Source organism: Thunnus albacares, chromosome 6, assembly GCF_914725855.1.
Source record: "Thunnus albacares chromosome 6, fThuAlb1.1, whole genome shotgun sequence".
Lineage (NCBI taxonomy): Eukaryota > Metazoa > Chordata > Actinopteri > Scombriformes > Scombridae > Thunnus > Thunnus albacares.
Genome location: NC_058111.1, coordinates 21,294,649 through 21,317,166, shown reverse-complemented (window position 1 = coordinate 21,317,166; position 22,518 = coordinate 21,294,649). Strand labels below are relative to the sequence as shown.

Below are 22,518 nucleotides of genomic sequence, written 5' to 3'. Positions count from 1 at the left end.
CAATTATTCAGGAGGAGAAAAAGAAGTAAAAGAAGGAAACACTTACAATAACTCTACACACTCTTACCCTGTCAGATGTGTTCATTTGATGAACACTGGAGCAAAACAAGTCTGGATCCTCGTAGTCATCAGAACTATGATCGACTGAAGATGAGAACAAAAAAAGTTAGCTTTTAGCTGCTTGGGTTTGCGGTAAAACTTGCACCACACTAATACAGTGCAGACATAATCCCTTTTGTGTACAGATCTGATGTACTTTTCCTGACTTGGAACAACATTATTGCTCTTTGTGCTTCCTGCATACGTAATACACAAAGAAACATTTGATTTTGGATATTTGGGAGATTCAAAATTTTCCGTCTTACAAGTATTTAAAACCATATTGATGAATGTATCTGACAGGACAGGTGCACAAAGACAGTAAATCCACAGAATGGGCAATGTGTAACATCCATTTTGAAGATAACTTTACTTAGGTCACATATAACCCTTACTGGAAGCCACTCAGAAAAAAGGCGATCAGACAAGAAGAGGGAAATTGCATACAACAAAAGTAAATGACAGCAATTCTTCCTGCAGTTTCTCAAGTTCCCTGGTTCTGGAGTAGAGTGTTGATCGTGTTGATTCATGTTTAATCCATAGAAACTAAATGATCTGGGAAGGACAGCTGAGAGTGTGGTTGCACTAAACCAGTTCTCTCTCTCTCAGCAACAAGTTATTAAAGTTGAGCATCTAAATAACAAATATTCAGGAGAGTCATAGTCCCTCTGGCACACAGGACAAGGTAAACAATGTCAAGTTGAAACTCTCCCTTTTAGGGAGAGAAAAATACTATGAGTACAAACATCCATACAGAAAATGTCAGCTCCTTCACCACTTGTGCAGAGGCTGTTTCTATTAAGCACAGGAGCCCAAAGTGTTTGCACTCTTGCAAATGGTTAAACAAATGCAGGTGTCTGTGATAACATGGACAACATCAGTAATACTACAAGAAGGAAACAGCTGGTATTTCAGCTAAAAAATACATAATACAAAAACACAAACTGTCAAGGTGAAACTATTGGGGTTTAGCGATGCTGGCAATGCATTTGAAGGAATTATTGTTGTTTTATTAGCAAAGCAAAGTCAGGTTATAATTTCAACTTTAGCCTCGATGTGTCAGTGATGGTATCAAATTGACATAGTTGCTTTAGACTATTTTGGGATGATTTTAGATAAAAATGTAGAGAAAAGACTTTCAAAGTTTATAGCACAAAAGATTCTGTTCTTCCACTTATTCCAATGTGTGAAAACAGGAAGAGACAGTAAAGTAAAGTTAACAAGGAAGTGAGTAGCTCATGATAAAAACTTGATAATAACTAAATCGTGATAACTGTTTAATCAAAGATTCTTTTCACAAGATTCTGTGTGGTCAGTGCTATATGTGTCACTCACAACATTTATTGTTTTTCGGGCCAATAGTGGCACTGTAAAGCAATGTAAAAGATACAAAAAGTATCATTTAGTTGCATTAAACTGTTTAGTTTGTACAGTGACATAATGTTTTCCTTGTGGTGGGAATTCTGTTTAGATACCTTGACACCGCTTCTTGTAATTTCAATAGAAGTATTCTGTGTCCATTTAATTTCTTTTATTTTATTTACATGACATTTACCGTGAGAATGTAAATGCTACGTTCGCTGTGAGGCAACAGCCATGGGTGAAAGTGACTCACTCTTCTGTTTCACAACAGTAATGAGCGACTGCCAAGGAGGAACTTTGGAAAGAACAGTAATGTGACCTGGTTGGCAGACTACATCACTGATCGAGCCTGAGGTGAAGCGAAGCTTGAGAACTACCCTGACTGGAACCAGTTACCATGTAAACAATGCAGGTTTCATCATTCACAAAACATTTTTACATGTTTTATCAGACAGAAAAGGCATTCAAAAGTTTGACAGAATGCGTTTTCTGAGAAAATGTTTTCTGAGTGCAATAAAAACCACATCAGGTGTAACCTTCACTCACATGTTTTCCTTTTTCCCTAATCTCTTTAAGCCTACCTAAGCAGAGAAAATGCATAACATAGCAATCTTTCTTGCATACAGTATAGGTTCCCGTTAAGTTTCATTCAGCGCACCTGTCACATATAGTAAATTCTTGAAATATGTAAGCAGGTTAAGTTTAAAACGGAAAAACAAGAGAAAGCTTAAATAAAGATTAGTAAATTTATTGTGCATGCTACTCACTGCTCTCAGGAGGAGGCTGTGGGACCCTTCTAGCAGGCAGAGCCGGCTGAGTGTCGGGTTGAGTTGACTGTTGTGCTTTTTGTTGAGTTTGAGGTGTCTTGATCCGTGGTGGAACCTGTGGAGTTTGGTCTATCTGTATCTCATCGGCGGCTGCCTTGGTGAAAGGGGGGCTGTGGGATAAAGGTGTACAGGACAGGTCAACAGGGGTTTCTAGAGCAGGAGAGGAGTCTTTGGTCACCATGGTCACTTGAGGACAGGTGAAAATCCCACACAGACGGCTGATTCTATACATCCTCTGATAGGAAGAAGGCCTTTCTTCCTATCTCCTGTCTTCTGTTCTTTCATTCCATAGTTAAGACTACAAAGATAACTGCATTTCAGTTTTTCCTCCAGGCAGCTACTACCAAAAACAAAAAGGGTCTGGTTGCAGGCAGCAAAGTTACACAGCTTATGGTCAGAAGTTATAACTCACTAAGAACTGCATGAAGAAAAAGATAAAAAAAAATATCGAATCACTCTGGTAAGAACTCTGGTAACCAGATTCAGTCCACATTATAAACTGCCACTCTGGAGCCTGAGTTTCCAGTGGTTTAAGAATTGATCCAAGAACTCTCCTCCTATCCATGTCGTTCTGTCTCTCTACTTCTGGTTTCAGCAGCAAGTCTGAACCTGCCTGACCTGCAAGATACCATCTTGATGTAAACACAGCATACCTCTGGATCCCCTGTAAACACACACACACACACACACACACACACACTATGTGTTCACACAGGCATGTATGTGCACATACTGTAGTGACACATACATATCTATCCATTCATCTATTTTCTGTGTCTTATTCTGATCTGGGTTTGCAGTGATGGCAGGCTAAGTGTTCCAGGCATTCCTCTCCCTAGTTACTCCCTCCACTTGTTCCTAAGGGATTTCATGGTGTTCCCAGGCTAGATCAGATATGTAATCCCTCCAGTGCTTTCTGGGTCAGCCCTGGGATCTCCTGGGCTCCTGTCCAAAATACCTCCACAGGGAGTCGTTCAGGAGGCATACTTATCAGACGCCTGAACCACCTGAACTGTCTCCTTTCAATGCAAAGGACATGCAGTTGTATCAGTGCTGCACCAACATGCCTGCTGACCTCACACACCATCTTACCCTCACACTACACCTCAGGATTATTGAACCACAGTGCAATTGTGATATTAGCTGAATATTACACACAAATTGATCACACATTACCACAACCAGCTTATTTACTCATCTGTCAATTTGTAAATGTCATCCAAATATGCTATGCAGTTAAATATAAAACTCATAAATATGCTCATGATATGTTTTCTAATGTGAATACTCACAGCACCTTACATTTGTATTTCCGGTGTATTTATTGAAATGTCTGTCTCATTGTTGTATTTTGGCAGTTAGTAATGATATTTCTAAGTATCCAATAATTTCATCCTTTATACAAAGTACCAATTTAATATCTAACAATGTTTAGAAATATATATACAGTCCAGTTAGTAAGTATAAAAGTAATTGGACAGATACACAAGAAGTCAAATAAAACCATCAGATTTAATATTTTTTGGAAAATCCTTTGCAGTCAATGACGGCCTGAAGCCTTCGACCCATAGCCATCAGCAGACGCTTTACATCTTCCCTGGTGATGTTCTCCCAGGCCTTCACTGCAGCCACCTTCAGCTCTTGCTTGTTGTGGGGTCCTCTGCCTTTAGTCTGGTCTTCAGCAAGTGAAATGCAGCTCAGTTGGATTGAGATTGACATAGCCAGTCGAGGATATTCCACCTTTGACCTGAAAAGCTCTTTGGTTGCTTTGGCTTTACATCTAGGATGGTTGTCCTGCTCAATGATGAAATGTTTGCCAATGTGTTTTGATGCATTTTGGCTGACTGTGAGCACACAGATTGCTCCTGTATACCTCTGCATTCATCCTGTTGCTTCTGCCAGTAGTGAAATCATCAATAAACACTAGTGTGCCGGTTCTATTGGCAGCCATACATACCCAAGCCATAACAAAAGTTGTTTGACAGATGAGGTGTCATGCTTTGAGTCATAAACTATTCCTTTTTTTCTCAACATTTCTTAATCTAATCTAATCTAATCCCATCATTTTGATAGAGCTTGTTTTTTGTTCCATCAGTCCACAGAACTTTGTTCCAGAGCGCCACGCTTTCTTTTTATATGTTTTTGTGAACTGCAACCTGCCTCTCTGTTTTTGAGGCTTATCCGGAGTTTGTATCTTGTGGTGAATCCTCTGAGGCATGAAGTCTTCTCTTGATTGTTGACAGGGAAACTTATGTCTGCCTACATCCTGGAGAGCACACTTGACTTGCTGTGCAGTCATGACACAGGACTTGTGCTCCTCGGTCCACCAGGTTGTTTGACATTTTCTAGTTTTCCTGTGAGCATCTGCTTTTTAAGAATGTTCCCAACTGTTGATTTTAGAAAAGCAACTACGTTTGATATCGCTGATAGATTTTACTTTATTTCCAGCCTCATTATTATCTTCTTCACTTGCATGGTCATCTCTTTACTCCTCATATTGACAGACATCTCCACCTCAATCTAAATAGCTACTCTCAATCAATATTGAGCTCTTTTGTGCACAAACTAATGTTGGAACAACACACAGATGCCCAGAAACATTTAGTGGCCAAGTGTCCAATTACTTTGCAGCCTCTAAACTTTTAGCACTATGAGTTAAAAGGGCTATATCTCATGCACAGTTCTTTCGATATTGACATAAACCTACTCAAATTAAAGCTGAGACTTGGCACTTTAATGTAGTATCCATTATTTTACTTCAAGTTGAATGCGCTGAGTCACAGAGCTTGAAGAACAAAATGTGGAACTGTCCAAAAACTTTCCGTCTAGACTATATAGAAAGCATGTTATAACCATGTCGAGTACATTTGCTTTCTTTTTATATTCTTCCTCCTCCTAGTATTCTTTTTGTTAGTGTTATGTTTGGTCAAAAAGACAAATAAACTCAAAAATTGCGAAATCAATTAATTCACACATGCTTAACAGCCAGTACACACTATTTCCATGCTGACGGGGAAATCTAGAGTGAGCACACAAGCCTGGTTTCTATCCATCCAGAATTGTGAAAGTTCCTCTTTATCCCTCTGTCTTCCTTCTCATTACAGTCACAATTTTATGCTTACTAGCACATATTGGTCACACGTCAACACAAAACACACAGTACGGTTAAAGACCAATTTTAGCTTGAGAACAACCATATGGAAAATTGCATTTGCATATAATTATTTGCACCATGCATGAGTCAAATAGTAGTTAAAAAACACTTCTTTAAGCCTTAGTCACCGGATAGTACTTAATCATCAGTTTAGTGTACCAGTGTACTTTTTTCACTTTCACAACCTACGTAATTTGATGTCACTACAGTCAGCTGTGCACCTTGCTAAACTTTGACATGTTAGCTGTTGGACAGTAAAATATTCTCAAATAGTCGAGTTAAATGATCTGTGGGCTGATTCTAACACAGACATATACTGTTATGTTGCAAGTTTTAATTTAGGAGGCCCTTCAGGGTGGTAAACCATGTCTTCATTAGCCGTCAAAACAACATAACTACACAGTTTAAATGAATAGCGCACGGTCTACAGAACACTGTGGACAAGATACATTGCTTTTTTGTCGTTGCATTAGAAACACATTTTAGAGGTAGCTAACTTTAAATTAAATTCAAGACTCTAAATATATTAACTTACTTGTGTTTAATAATAAACCAATAAATGGTAACACAAGACCCACAATGACGGGAAACTGACCTGTTGACACAGTTCCTCCTTTTTCTCAGAGGAAGGGTGCAGAGATGGGTTGCTAGCTGGATGCTATATTTAACCTGCTCTCTGTTTGCTTATAGAAAACTGTAGGTTGAAGAAAAAATGACTGCTCTTTTCTCCTCCTTCACTGTGTGTATGTGAACTTACAATTCTGGAGGAATTTCTACACTTAAACCCAAAATGAAAATAAAAATGGACCCTTTTGTCAAGGATGAACAGCATTGTAAGCTAGCATATGTGTTAATTGCACGACTTTTCTGTCTTTTCAAGACCTGCAGTAAGCTAGACCATGCTGTGACACAGCCAACGCACACAATTCAAACTTTGTGTCTAAGATATAATAAGCATCTCATTATTGATGAGACAGCAAAGCTAGAGCACCGTTTCTTTCTTAGAGAACACCTGATTTCCACAAAGATAAACAAGCTAGCGGTGACTTTGCAAAATCCCATCTTACTGGTTTTGTATGCTCCACAGACTTTCAGCTAACACACCAACACATATGTCCATTATCTAAACTTGTACAGCCCCAGAACAGGGCAGTATATCTAGTCTCACTCAGGAACAGTAAAACATTAAGCTACCTTACTATGGTCAAGGTAAGCCAAACTCAGGGAAACGAGACAAAACTTAAACAGCACCTTAACCTCTATTCACTGACGACAGTTGTAACACAGCATAAAACATGAACACAGCAAAAAAAAGAAAGGCTTCCTTGTTTGAAACACTAAGAAAACAGAGTGAGGAGGGGGATGAGAAAAAGAGAGCGCATGCTAAAGACAAGTACAGACTGAGAAGAGACATGTAAAGATATGATTAGTATCAATGTTACCTGTTGTGACATGTTCAAACGGAGTCCTCTTCTATGATGATACAACAATCTTAAAACACACACACATCGGAGGAGATGGGGGGGGGGGAAGTAGGAGGAAATGGCCAGTGAAAGAAGATGGGAGGAGGCAAACCTCCAAAAACCAAAAGAAAAAAACACGCTGACAGGGAAACAAGAGAGCAGCAAGAGAGCGTGTGAATGTGTGCTGGTAGAAGCAACAAAAAGGCTGAAGGTTGTTTCTGGTAACAAAACACTCTCTTTCTATTTATAATTGTTTCTCACTCTCTCTTTCTTCCTGTGTCACTCACAGAGGATAATAAAGAGGAAAATTTTTAACCGTTTTGTGTTGTTCTCCATTGTGACTTCCTCCCTCTTTCTACAGCTAGTTTCCCTTTAAAACAGAGAGAGAGAGCATGCATATATTACTCATAATAGAACTCCACAGCCTGTGGCAGTTTCATTTTTTATCTTTGCTGGTGACGAAACACACAGGACAAAGAGAGAGCAACTAATTCTTGTGTGCAGTCATCAGGACCGACACAAACACAGATGTATAACAAAGGACTGCTACAGATTAAATAAACTGAGCCTCATCAGTGTAATTAACTCAATGTTAATAGTCAGCTGTTAAAGGGAAAATGCGTAACCTCTTAAAATCACTTAAAGTGCTTTGAGCAAAAACATTGATGTGCACAAGTGACTATGCAAAAAAAAAAAATCAAAAAAAATATCTTCAAATAACACTCTCACTGCGTGTGTGTGTAAATTGTTCTTTTATATTTCCGTATTCAACGGGCCACTGAGCTTTATGCCCACTCACTCATGTGCATCAGCCTTTAAGTTTCAGGAAGTGTCTAATTTTAATTTCAGGAAGTGTTTAAGAGGCAACAATTACATTTTTGCATCAAACTGTTGACATGAGGTGCATTTTCCCCATTTTGTCCAGCAGATGGCAGTGCTATCTTTTTAAAAACTAATAAAATCCGACAGGGGTGTTTTGACCATTTCCTATCATTTAAATTTCAATCTAATCATACACAAAAGACATACACGCACCACCAACAATTAGTAGAGGGAGAGGGGTAGAGGGAGAAACAAAAATTGGAAAACCTAGCCCTGCTAGAGCACAAAGGCCCAGAGATGGGGTCATCTTACACAGATTAGAAGGAGGGGAGAGTAACCAGAATAAAGCTATCTTAAGTTATCCTGTTATATGTTTTTCGCTAAAGTGCTATCATTACTGTCAGGCAATGTGAGAGGGGAAAAATGATTTTACATCCCCTGTGACCCACATATAGTGTACATGTTACAAACAGGAATTCTAGCGATAAATAAGAAAATGATGCCATGTAGAGCAGCATTAATGTCCACATAAAAACAGCCATACCTGTGAGTACTGGGAGACTGTGCAGGAAACCTCTGTGGGATTGGTGGAGCACCTTTAGATCCAATACCAACTTTAGGAGGGAGAGGTGGAGCATTTCTGTCTTCACTGGGAGAGGCAGTGGGGGAGATGGGTGACGTTTTTCTTCCTCCATCACTACCCAAATGCTGGACAGGTAGCTGTATGGCTAATGTCTGAGGCCGAGTTTCGGAGGAGGGGAAGCAAGGAGGCTGGAGAGGTGCTTTTGTGGGGGTTTGGGTAGGGGTGCTGCTGGGGGTGGAAGTCTGGGACACAGATCTACTCATTACAGGTGGGGCTTTAATTGCACGTCTGGCCTGTTTGGGTGAGGGAGAGGTTTGAGCAGGAGGTGAGGGACTCAGAGGTGAGGTGAAGCGCTGCGGAGGGCAGTTCGGGGTGCTTCGTGGTGGGACTGGGGGTAAAGCGGTGTCAGAAGTTGGAGAGATAAGGGGGAGAGAATCCACTGGAGCATTAGTGCGATACTTAGTCCTCTCTTTAGGCACAGGCCTCTCCCTCTCTCCATCTTCTCCTCTATCCCTCTCTTCTTCTTTTCCTCGTCTAGGTGCTGCTTGTTTTTGTCGAGGAACTGGCCTCTTCTCTCCTTCTTCTCCACTTTCCTCCTTCATCCTGGACACTTGTCTCTCCTTGGGAACTGGTTTCTCTCTTTCTCTGGGTGTAGGTCTCGATGTCTCTCCATCTCTTTTCTCACTTTCCTTCAGGACACTTTTTTCCTGTGGGATAGGCACAGGTCTGTCTCTCTGCAACACTTTGGACTGTCCTGTCTCCTTCAATTTCTGATCTCCATCTGTTCTCTCAGTGTGTACAAGGTAGGAGTGTGTATCAGATTGTGTCGAGTTGTGCGCATCACGATTAACATGTGTTTTGTTCAGGCTGGCCAGGATGCGTCTCTGGTGACCCGGCAGGGTGATGCCCATCCGCTCTAGCTGATCTGGTGTGAGGTTGCGACATTCTCGTAACGTTGCCAGCCCGGCGCTCTGAAATGCCTCAGAATACTGTTCTAGACGAAGCACACATAACCAGTCCCACACAGTCGTACAGGGCACAGACTGAGACATGACTGATGTGTGTGAGTTCAAGTCCACGTCCACTGACACGATGCAGACTTCAGATCATGGTTTATGCGATCTGTGGAAGAGGGAAAAAAATATGAATATATTATATGTATAACAAAAAGCATTACATACATTCAAATGCGCCCAGACTTGCAATTAATTGCAGTTTGCCTTTTTGCAGATGGCAGCTATATATTTTCATAATTAATAATCGTTGAGTATGGAAGTTGATTCTTGACCTTGGGCTCACAAGACGCGAAAGACCATCTTTGAATCCAGACAGGTAACAGTTACAATCTCCTTCCACATACTACCACATTTTTATAAGATATTCCACTCAATGACGAAGATTGAGAGATGCGATGGGAAGCACAGCTAGTAGGACCTTGAGTCGAGATTATTTTGAAACATTTGTAGTTTCCATTTCCCTGAAACAACTGTTATAATAGAGAGTATTCAAGAGAATCAAGTAAAAAAGCATGTCAGCTCAAGACAAGTTCCTAAAAGTGAATCATTGTGTGTCACTTGGACATTAGCCTGATTTTAGACCAGATGATGAAAAGCACTTCCTACCTACTGCGCTATTTTGAGAAATCCTGCATTGGGAAATATGTTACGATACAAGAGTACAATAACAATTTTGCTTCCTGAAAGAGAGACAAGTAATTGTGATTATAATCAAGACTGCAATGGTATAAATCAAAAAACTGGCCATTTTTATAGACTGTAAACAGCAGTGTCAAATTTATGTGAGATAAACTATGTTGTCAGGGTGGGTGACTCACCTCTGTGAAAGAGGAAGTTGTGTTAATGTCTAAACAGCAAGATCTCTAGGCAGTTTAGTTACTTTGATTAGCTGTGTGTCAATTTCAGCATTGCTTGTGTTCACTTAAGTGTATATACAGCTTGAACAAAGAGTGTGAGATTGTGTATCCAAAAAGTGTTCAGGTCAGAGGATCATATTAAATTTCAGTATGACTTTAGATCTATACTCCTTTTCTATAATGAGTTATACTACAGTTATAATACGAGGCCTTCTGATCAAACATATGTGACCATCTCAGGGCTGAACAAACACAAAAACACAATTACTCAACGTGAGGTTAATTCTTCTTGAACAGCCAACACATAGTCAGTACCCTAACACAATCACACAACAGACCACTATGAGAGGAAGTGTAATTGACACAGCAAGCATTGGTGCACACACAGCTTGTTCACACAGACTCACTAAATTCTTTCTACACCTCTCTAAACACACTTGAACACTGCGTAAGTGGATTCAAGATCAACTTCCAACAAAGTGCCCCAATCTCTTACCATTAGCACTCCCTTCACGTACCATCTGTGCTAGGTTTTCTAACACAAGACGACATAAGATATGAATACTATTTCATGACATTATTCAAACTGTCCAAGTATGAAGATTTCTGTTTGAAGGTCTCACTTGCAGATCAATCACAAGTCTTGATAAACAAACAGCGGGCAGTGCCGACTCCCTGCATTCACATGATGCAAACCTGCCTGATTGTCAGCAATAACTCAGTAAGGTCTGTTGGGACACATAAACTGGAGCTGTCGCAAAAATCTGCCAAAATGAATTTTGACAGAGCAATAACTTTATATCATACCTCTGAAAGCTATTTGATTACTGTCAGACTCACAAACGGCCCACGGACTTCACTGCATTTGTGTATATCTCTGCCTTGCACTTATGACCACAGGGGAAGCTGCTTATTTCCCAGACAGAGCCACAAACAGTCTTTCCTCAACACAAACAGATGCAGTGTAATGTGGGAGTTTTTGATACCTTTGATTACTTGATACATGCCTGTGAGAAAAACGATACATGTGTATTTGTTAGCTTTTTTTGTTCTTGCTCAGTTCAGTAAGTCCTACTAACAAGCCGCACACCCTGCTGGAGAGCTACTACTCTAAATTAACCATTTTTAGCTGGTAATCTGCAGGTAATCTGTTTGTAATATTTTAATAATATACAATATTTGTAAGAATCTTTCTTCATGAAGACAGAAGATAAGATAAAACTACATTCAAGTATTCAAAGGTCTGTTTTAGAGGTGATTAAAATGAATATAGTCTCAAGAGCTTAACTGCGCTAGCAAAGATATTTACTTACTCTTATCTCTCACAAGGAAATAGAAAAACATTTAAATAATATTCCGAGCCTGACTTCATGAGGTGACTGGAAGTGCAGGATGAGGAGGCTGAGTGAGCACACCGTAACCCGCACCATCCAGGCCAAGAAATACTACTCACCCTTGTGTGAGTGTGTTGAAATGAGTGCAATGCATTTCCTGTCAAATGTTTCCTCTAACGGGCCAGAGACCACAGGGCATGGACAGTGTGAATCTTGCTCTCTTCGCTTCGTCAGAGGCAGTTCCTATTTTTGAATTTGAGGAAGTCAGAAACCCTTCATTCTGTGAATTACAGTCTGATTGGTGTCAAGCTGTCAATTGGACTGTAAACCATACACCATACACTATAGCCTATATAAAGATGGACGTAGCAAGGCGTGACGTCATCCACTGGTTTGCACTGGAACCAGTTTGAAGCCCAGTTTGAAGAGTTGCTGCTTGCCATCTTTTCTGTCTGCGAACTGTCAGTAACAGCTGTCAATCGAAGCCCACACAACAGACATAAAACTTACTATTCATCTTTATATCTATTAACAGAGCAATAACTTCCAAAATGACCACCAGCACACTTATTAGAGGGCCTGAATTTAGAGACTGAGACCATAATCACTCGTTGAAAAAAATGTATCGACTTATATTTCAAGAGAGGAGTTGACGCTTTTTGAGTTGGAGTCTAGTGGAGGCAGGGATTTTTTGGAGCCAGCATCTAGAGACCGTCAGTGGTATTGCACTTTAAAGGATTTCCACATTAGCTTCAATTTGAAGCAAGTGGGCAGTTCTGGGTCTGAAAAGTGAAGCCAATGCGGAAGTGCCTTAAACCCGCATTCTTTCTAATAGCCATCAGGGGGCGACTCCACTATTTGCAAAAAGAAGTCTGATTGTATAGAGGTCTATGAGAAAATGACCCTATTTCTCACTTGATGTTCATTTTGTAAATTATGGTCCCATTTAATTTAAATTTGACGATAAAGCAGGGTATGCTTAGGGCATGCAGTGTTTCTCTTTTTTGTATTGTACAATGAGAACCCCCCCCAGGCCAAAATTTTTTTTTTAATGCCAAAAATAACGCCAAATATCCATTCATTTGGAAATCAATAGCGTTTGGGAGCCTCTGTAAAGCACTGTTCTGAAACATGAGTTAACCGCTGTGTCGTTGTCTGGGAAACTCTTGGTAGCGTAGCTCTTTTTAAGTAATAGGGCCATTGTGTAATGTGTGTGCGTATCGCGTGAGTGGTTGAGTGAGAGGAAAAGGTTAGCAGTAAGTTGTCAGTCTGGCGGTAAATGTACAGTACAGACTACAGTGTGTCAGTGAAAAAATGCTGCAGCTTGTCAAGACCAAGAAAAGTCACGTTGGTTGTTTCCTCAACTGCTGGAAAAGTGAAGGGGGATTAGCTCCAAAGTTAGCAACAATGGGTTAGCCTAACCTGAAGACGCAAAACAGCGAAATGGAGAACAGAGAAATATGTGGCTGCTGAGGTTTGCTCAGTGCGAACACCCACCCATTTACACAGAATTTCGCTCTTCAGCACTTAAAATCAGCCTTGTGTGGTTGGTGTATGTGAAGGACACCAAAATGTGCTAAATGCTACTATAGAGGGTGAGTTAAATTGAGTCTCAATTGTATCTCAATACTTTAAAGCATATCTTATCTTACAAGATGCTTTTAGGTGATAAAAACAGAACATTGAGCTTGATTTTGACATCCTGACAGGCAATCCTGTAGAGAACCCGACAAACTAAGGTCAGTGGGCTTAACACTGAGCAGCTACAACTGTGTGCAATCAGCAGAACAGTCAAAAAGAGATACCATGTTAATGAAAGGTGCGACGGAGGAGATACAGATGTAAACCCACGCACAGGACTTCCTATTCTGAAGACAAGAGGAAAACCAATGAGATACATGAGTTCAGGCAGGGTAAAAAGAAAAGTTGTTCAAAACAGCCCAGTGTAGGTGATGAACATGGTGGAATGATTACAGCTTCTCTTTCAATGTACATATGAGCATGTGATTATTGTTTTTAAATTGTTTTTAAGTGTCTGCACACTAAGACATTTCTTCCACAGTTACAGCAGCACAGTATACAACAGACTTCTAGTCTAGCATCATCAAAAGTGAAACAATACACCTTCAAGGAAAACCCCAGCTTACTTACACACTGAATCTTGTTTATTTTAAGCCCCTTTGTGAAGAATGTTTACTTGATTACCATTCAAATTATTCTGGGGGCATTTTTTGTTTGTTTGGAGTAAAATAGACAATCTGGTTAAAGGCAGGGATTAATACTAAATCGTAAAGATGGTGAATATCTCTTGATGACATGATCATGTTTTCCATATATTTGAAGTCACAAGGCATGAAATAGGAAAATAAGAAAGCCACTGCTAGGTGTATAAAAACTGAAAATTTGTTCTTGTTAGTGACCTGAATGTGTTAATCATGGGGCATTACAGGGAAACAGAATGTGCAGTATTTATCCTTAACTTGTGACACTGTTTGTCAGTCATCCATCATGTGTATAACAAGGCATAAGTGTACCAGTATTTTCCAGTGCTATTTACACAAAAATATTTCAAACTTTATGACCAAAATAACCACACACCTTTATTTTCAATCTCTGTGAGATTGAAAATTCAGCAAAAAATACAGGTCCAGTCTGGCCTTGAGGTCTTCCAAAGAACCCACTTTTATGCCCCATGTCCTTCAGTTGATCTGACCCCCGAATTAGGATTTCTGCATATATGGCCAGTTTTACATTGCACCTGTCCTAACTATGAACCCAACCCAGTAGATTGAGAATGGAAAATGTATTGGTGATATGTTTGCTACCTATCAAGATAAAACTTATAACAACACTTGTTGTAGGGACTTTTTTTTACTTGATGGCAATGACCCACTTCCTGTCACCATGCTGAGCTAGGCTAAACACGACCTCTGTACTGGGGATTAAATTGATCTTGATCTTATCATCTGACTGCCCGCAACACAGCAAACAAGCACATTTAAAAAAATGTCAACATGTTCCTTTAAACTGCTGAAATCAACATAGAGAGTTTTCAGAAAGCAGCAGGTGCTTCGTAAATTCTGTACAGTCAGTGTTCATCAACTGCTGACTTCCATTTCCCTAGGCTTTTATTTCATTTTCTACACTTTCCAACCCGTATTTTTGCTCTCTGCAAATTTCAATTCATCTATCTCTCCGTTCTCTCGCACTCTGTTCATCTCTCCCTCCCTCCGTCCTTCTTCTCTGCGCTCCCTCCCTCCCACTCAGAAAGCTTCCAATAACAGGGTCTCTGTGCTGCCTTCACAATGGAGCATTCTGTTGCCTGGGCAAGTACACACACACACACACTCACGCACAAGAAGGAAGGAAACACATGGTGGGGGCTCAATGTTGAGTCTGGTCACACACTCTGAAACAAGTAATCACCTAATAATATTGTGTGTGTGTATCGGTGATGGGGGGTGACTCAGGAATAGTGTTTCAGGTCTCATATCCCCTTTTAATTTAACATGAACACAAATAGCCAGGATGTTACGTTTTCTTTCTGTTTTCGCTAATGTTAGGTTCAATTCTGCTTAATGTCAGTGTTCTCTGTTTAGAAGTACAGTATAGTATTTAATTACCTGAATGCTATGACAAAGCAGTGAGATATAAAAAGGAAAAAACTAACAAACTAACAAACTTGATCCTCCACACATTGTCTCATTAACACAATAAAACATCAGTAACAACTTAGCGCATTATCAACACCAAAAACATGTCCGCCCTCCGCTCTTGCTCTCCATACAAACACCACAAGCATACAAAAAGCGATAAAGCTATAGTGTATGTGGTTTAAACAAGCCACAATAGCCTCAGTGTTTGTGACCACATCTGAACTTGTCTGGAACAGGAATAAACCAGAACTTAGTCTTAGCCTCATTTCTCGTCCGCCACACATATTCTTTACTCGGCCAGCTGCCATAACGAAGAGTCATGACTGTGAACTTCATCGTAATTGTATTGCAGGGGGCTTCAGTTCTCCTTGTGCATACTCCATCACCTGATTCCAGATATTGCTTAATGGCTAGCTGCAGGTGTGTATGGTAATATAGCTTCAGTATAATGTGTGCAGTATTAAAAACAGACTCATAGTATGAAATAGGATAAGCCCTTATCAAGATATGAGCCTAAATGAACTTTGTCTATGCACAACCCCCTCGCTCTGATGCCTCCATTTAATTTGCCAATACTAAATGGTATTTAAGTCAATGAATAAAAGAAAAAGTGCCAATAGATTCTTGCCATAGCTTGGATTTTTTTGTCATATTAATTTGATGAAATCACAAACTCAGCAGTACACTCGAAGGCCACATCCATGCATTCCGAGAAAAGCCTGAGACATTTGTATCAGACAGGATGCACATTTAACTGTCACTAAACACATACTGATTAGCAGTAAAGAGAGTGACTATTAACCATATCATGTTTTGTTTTAGGTGTTGGGTATGCAAAACTAATCATTATCATCAGCTAATCACAATCGGGTGTTTTAGTCATGAATATTAATATAATATTTAGATCTACACGGATATCTACCTAAACAAATACTGACTCCTTAGATACCAGAGAAGCAGTATGTTGTGTAGAGATATTGCAGTATGACTTTAAGAATTAAGAAAATGTGGACTTTGGTTAAATTGCACATACAACAGTGAAATCCTCATGTCATCACGGCTTCATACTGACCAACATGGTGACTGCACACACTGGTATTTATGTTGTAAATTACAAAACTACTTATCTCTATTGAGACATTTGACAAAGGCTGAAGAGATTTTCTCTCATCATGGCAGATGTCAAATGTACTCCACATGTCTGGCATCTCATGAAAAGGAACGCAGTCTAATATTTCATGCTGATATTCTAGATAATTTAGTCTAATTAATGCTTAACACTTTTTTAATTTACAAAAGCTGCTGCTGAATGGTGATAATGATGTGATAATATCTACTTTGCTGGTTTATGTTAATTATAAGCTATGCCATACTTATTGATACACTGGAGTACAGAACAGACTATATGACAAACTTCTGTTCACAGTCCCTCTATTTATTCAGGAAATGGTCCAAAGCAAGCTAGAATTTCCTTTCAACTATGTGTCACAGGGGTAAAGGAGAAGGAAGTGTTTTCTGATTAAATGCCATCATGATGATTTACTAACAGACTAGGAATGTGGACGACTTGAAACCTCCATTCTGACTTCAACAAAAATATCTTCATACAAGACAAAGAAAGAAATGTCCTCTTTGCTTCTTAGAGGATTGATGAGCTACATCTTTTTTCTACTTCAACAAAACTTAACAACAAAATATACATTTCTTTAGATAATAAGAATAGTATAGAAGAGTTAGAGGATTGTTGTGTAGCCGTGAAACATTTTGCATCTTTACTTGTCAAGATGCAAATCAAACAATCAATTTGGCAATATTTAGTGTCCTCATTTTAACTCAGGAACACGTCTGCTCTATGGCAATACAATGTTTTGCCAGTGGATGAATTCTATGTATCTATTTACCATTTGAATGTTGTTACACATTGCTTTATCTCAGTTGTTTGTGTATGAAAGTACATCTAGAGTACAAATGAGCAATGATGATTTAGCTGTAAATAGCGGTTAATGCTGTAGTTCCTGTACAGTTGCATCACATTATGCAGAGTGGACATTAGCGCATGGTTGCCGACCACAACTTGTTGTATTCTATTTTGTATTATTATGAAGTATCACAGCTTAACACATGTGATTGACACATGAATGAAACTCTGACTCTAACCACTCTAACTGTAACCACTGTCTATTGATACTTTTCATAAAACCATAATACAGGTAGAGCTGCAACAATTAGTCAATCATCAAAAGCTTAATCTGCAACTATTTTGCAAACGTTTGATAATTACAGCTTCTCAAATGTCTCAAACGATTTGCTGTTTTTTCTTTATATGACAGTAATTTGAATAACATTTTAGACTGTTAGTCAGACGAAACAAGCAAATTGAAGACATCAGCTCTGAGAAATTGCGAATGCCATGTTTATTCATTATTTTTAACATTTCATAGTCTAAAGAATCAATCAATAATGAAAATAATTGTTAGTTGCAACCCTGAATACAGGCAACAATACAATCAATACAATCAAAATATACAGCAAGCTACACTTTTGGGTCATAACATTTTTCCTAAATTGTTATGGCTATGGTGTTGGCAAATTACCTATTTACTAGAGCTACAGTGGTACTATAAATTGGCCGGGCCACCAAATGGGTAGATGTTCACTATCACAGATATATCAGCATATACATTAATCAATAAGTGAATTCCAGCCAGGGACCTCTGTCACTAATCATCCCCCTCTCTCTCTCTGTCCTCATGTTTCCTGTCTAGCTTTACTGTCTCAAAAAAAAAGCTAAAATGCTAAAGATAAATAAAAAATAAAAACCAAGGGCACCTGTCAAGAATCAGCACTGGGTTTAAATAAATCCCGAATCAGTAAGGCTCTACTACATAGACATCCAGCAGACACAGACCAACACTAGCATTCATTTGGAATCATGTGTCTGGCCACCTGATGAATATACAGTAAGTTCAATATTCACTCACAGTTCTTGGGTAGTGTACAGTGGGTTTATCAATGTTTTTTTACTGAAAAAAATCTGTTTGATATCACTGCTGCATATGCCGTAACTTTTCACTTACTTCACTTCAGTAAATGTGCTCCCTTGGGACGTGCAGTTGTGTAATCACCACAGAGTGATTTTCCTCAGACCCTCAGATATCAATCAAGGACTGCTGAATACACACATACACACACTGACCATGACTCATGTACCCACCACTAGACACACTGCTGCTGTCAGACCACTTTCAGTTAGAACTGAATAGTGACTCAGTCCTGCCAGTAAAGAAATGCATCTGAACAATGTCTTCTAGTGAACGTGTGTTAGTTAGAAACACATGCCTCTAACTCTTCAGGGTTCAACATTTCACAAGAGGATGTCTTTATGTTTCCCGTGGAAACCAACTACAAACTACAATATCTAACCTAGGACGCACATATCACATAACAAAGTCCATTAATGGTGACAAAGTCACCGGCCCGTGATCAAAAACGGTGTTTTGACCTCAGTGAGGATGGGTTCTTGCTCCATGACCCTTCCATGGTTGACCTCAGATTATTACTATAAGTACAAACTATGCGAACTACAAACTTACAACACAGTGGTTTGGACTGTCCATCACCCTTAACTGTCTCACAGCAGTAATATGTGTCAAAGGTAATGATGGAGGATTTGCATACATGTTTTGGCCCTTCATCCTTTTCATGGTCCAATTTTGTCTATTGCTTTTCCAAAAGGATTGACTTTCTGACAAGATATACATGCAGCAGCCAACTAAAACTACAAAATGAACATTAGGTTTAATTAACGCATGTCTAAAACAGTCTCAACAAAAGGATTATTAGGATTTACTGTATTAGACTGCAGTAGTTTTAGCAAGGTGTACCTAATAAACTGGCAACTGAGAGAGTGTCTCGCTACAATGATAATGTACATGCACTAACAACTGTCTATATATAATAACAGTCTTTAATGTGACATAGAGTAATTTAAATACCAGAAAGGATGGGTCATCCACTTCACTTTCAGAAACAATTTTGCTTCTTTGTAAATTAAAATAACTTCCTTCATCAAGCTAATCTCATGTTCACAAGAAGCACAAACTCTTCACCCGACATCTTTACTTGTAAAAATGTAAAGTTTTTAAGCAGAATTTATAACCTCAGCATAACGTCATTATAGTCAAAACCTCTAGTCATCACTTCTTGCTCAACTGACTTCTTCATTTAACCTGCGTAAATTTAAAGTCATGTTACTCGATGTGTCTACTGAACCAGTGAGATACTCCTCCTCTCGCCTCATTACGGAGTGATTCAGTGGCAAGTAATCATGTGAGTGTATGAGGAAGACAGAGAGGAGGACAGAGAAAAATGGACAGAAAAGTGGTAGACACGAGAGAAAGACGGACAGACAAAGCTTTCAGCTGCAATTTGATGTCAATAACCAGTAAATAATTCAGGACGAGCTTGCATCCTCAGTTGAAATACAATCTAAATCAACTTCGCATAGTTCGTCTGTTACACTGTCAGATGTAAAAATCATAGGGGTGAAAGAGATACTCACATCTGTGCCTTGATGAACAACAGCCTGCAACACTATATTATTTGTCTCTCAGTTTGCATTTGAAAGCCAAAAACAGAGAGTCAAAGGCTTATGCTGTAGCATTTTCCACTACTGGACAAAACAAGGTCAGCAGGGCCATGATGCTATTTTCGTTAGTTCCCACAGAAAAACATAATGTGAGTGCTTTTATGTGTTGCGCTCTGAAATGATGAATGGTATCTTTTCAAACCGGGAGCTTGATCCTTGCTATGCACACATTTACAAGTCCTATGACCAGCTTTTCCGGTGTACAGCGATGATAAAAACCATTGAGTTACACCAATTATACTGCAGAGTTGATGTAAATGTGGAACCAGACTGCTTACTCAGAACAGTCAGCTAGGCTACATCATTTTCATGTTCATGGTTCAAGTGCTGCTGCTGTGCCAGAAAACTGAGGTGTTTGCAAAATCTTGTATTCCGCAACTTTAAGGGTCTACTGAGCATGACAATCATGCAGAATGTACTCTATTTTTAGGCTTTTTACCCACATGCAAAGTCTTTGTCTACGACTGTACTTCACAGAAAGCATGTTTGAAATGAAAAGGAAACGATCGCAAAGAAACAGGAAAAAAAACACTATCATAGTTTCCACTGATCTTAATTATCTTATCTGATAGCATATTCAGTTTCACTACTGATCACGCCTTATTGCCTATGTATGAACTAAAAAAAAAAAGCCCATGCAGGTGTCCTATATAAAAAACAGAAATAAGTGGGTTTGACTAAACTACTGTAGGCTGTTGTATTATGAATATGCAGTGATGGGGAGTAGTTTCACTACATGTAATTAAACTAGTAGTTTCATTACATTTTGCAGTAGCTTGCTAGTCATTCAACTATATTCAAATTGGCATAGACATTTTAGTAGTTACTTTTTTGACATTTTGAGGTGGAGTTAGCAACTGGAACAATTGTGACTGGAGACTAATAGAAAAGAAATGAATTGCATTGATTTATTTTTATTTACCACTGCCTCTTCTCACTTGAGCTAGGCCACTCTGACCGACCCTCCCCTCTCCCTGTCATACAATAGATTCTGCTTTGACAGCTAAGCTGACAGGTGACCATTGTCATAATAAAGTTGGGAAATGGTCTAAAGAGTTCCAGTTCAAGATAAACAAGTTTTAAGTTAACATCTGCATTAAAAAGCAGTTTTACAAGTTTACATTTCTGCACTTTTTTGTCTGTTATTGTTTGAGTGAGAGGTAGCCTACACTATACTTAGCACTTAGTTTTCACTTTCAATTGAGTGGTATTTTTGCAATAATTTCTCTTCATTTTGTGTTAGCCTAAATGTTATAAATTTGTATTGCACTGCAGATGTTTTTACGTTTTTTATGAAGTAGTCTGGACTACTTTTTCCAAGTAACTTGAGGGTAGCTTTGCTGTAGTTCAACTTCTTCCAGTGTGAAGTCACTGGTAGCTTGTAAAACGATACTTTCAGAGTAGCTTCCCGAACAAACTGAATGTGTGATGAGCCTACATAAGAAACACACACACACACACACACACACACACACACACACACACACACACAAGACAATAACTAGGCCTTGATGACCACCTGTCACATGTCCACCTGCTTATTGACAGCTCAGTTCACAAATTATAATGTGACAAAACGGGCATATGATAAGCTTTCTGTCGACAGGCCGGGGGCAATTTATAAGTCCAGTTAAAAATCTCGATTAAATGGTCAATTCATGCATGCAATCAGCTTAAAAACAAAGAATTCCGCTGAGGATAAACAGTTTCTCTCCGTTTGTTTCTGAGCTGAGATTAACGACCAAACATTTAAATAGTTAAAACCAAGAATTGCAAGTCGAGAATTATTTCCTCCTCTTCTTTTTTTAGTGTCATAAGTTACTAAAAGCAGAACTGAACCTAGGTGTTTCACACAAGACATTTTCTATTTGGGACAATGGCGAAATTATTTATAACTGTCACAGCTAACAGTTACTGTTAACTCCACGGAGACAGGTCAAGCTAACGGTCAAGCTAACGGTCAGTGAACGTAACCTAGACAACGCTTTTTCTATCTGAACCACCGGTGTGTTTGCGGCGGTTTCTGCTGTTAAATTACTGTCTATTCCTATCAACTGTTTTCGGAAAGTTTCACCTTGAAAGAAAGCTTCACATTTTTCTCGCTCCCTTACCTTTTTCAATGCTTCGCAAGTGTCCGACTCACAGAGACACACTGACGCTCGGTGCTGAAAGTGAAGTTGGCGTCCACAACTTGCGACGCCGAATAGCGGATAACATTCTTTCTCTCACGGCTGAAAATCAGCATCAACTCAGAGGCATTCAGTGTTAAGCCAAAATAAAGCAGATATTCCAATTCCGGATACACCTTTCAAAATAAATACATGCACTCACGTCTAATAGTTGTGACGTTTTATTTTGAATGCAACAAATAGTGCATTTCCGGTGTTTTCTGGCTAGTTCTAGCTAACTTGACGCAGCAAAATTGCAAAAACTTCCGTACGGCCGTCATGTGACCACTGAAAAAGACTGGGAAGACTATTCTGTTTTCATGCAAATGCCCTTTAACTAGATATGATCCCACTCACTTCTAACCTGCCTGAGTTACAGCTCACACAAGGCTGTGTGTATCAAAAATATATATGCCTGTTGCAGGTTAAGTATAATTAAATTACCGTAAGCTAATAATACAGAAAATGAAAATGTAATCATTAACTCACTTTGGATTACATCACACACATTTCATTACAAAACAGACAC

At 39.2% G+C, this 22,518-nt stretch overlaps 1 protein-coding gene across 1 annotated transcript in view; it reads right to left on the bottom strand.

The window, feature by feature from the left end:
• Nucleotides 1-22,088, bottom strand: part of LOC122983602 (arf-GAP with Rho-GAP domain, ANK repeat and PH domain-containing protein 1-like) — a 53,960-nt gene extending 31,872 nt beyond the window's left edge. Inside the window, exons 1-4 of the mRNA XM_044353527.1 lie at nt 21,933-22,088; nt 8,272-9,432; nt 2,229-2,398; nt 68-144 (exon numbers count right to left, since the gene is read on the bottom strand). Coding sequence (XP_044209462.1) covers nt 68-144; nt 2,229-2,398; nt 8,272-9,362 — 1,338 coding nt within the window. The 5' untranslated portion in view covers nt 9,363-9,432; nt 21,933-22,088. The remainder of the gene's footprint in view (nt 1-67; nt 145-2,228; nt 2,399-8,271; nt 9,433-21,932) is intronic.
• Nucleotides 22,089-22,518: the final 430 nt, after the last annotated feature.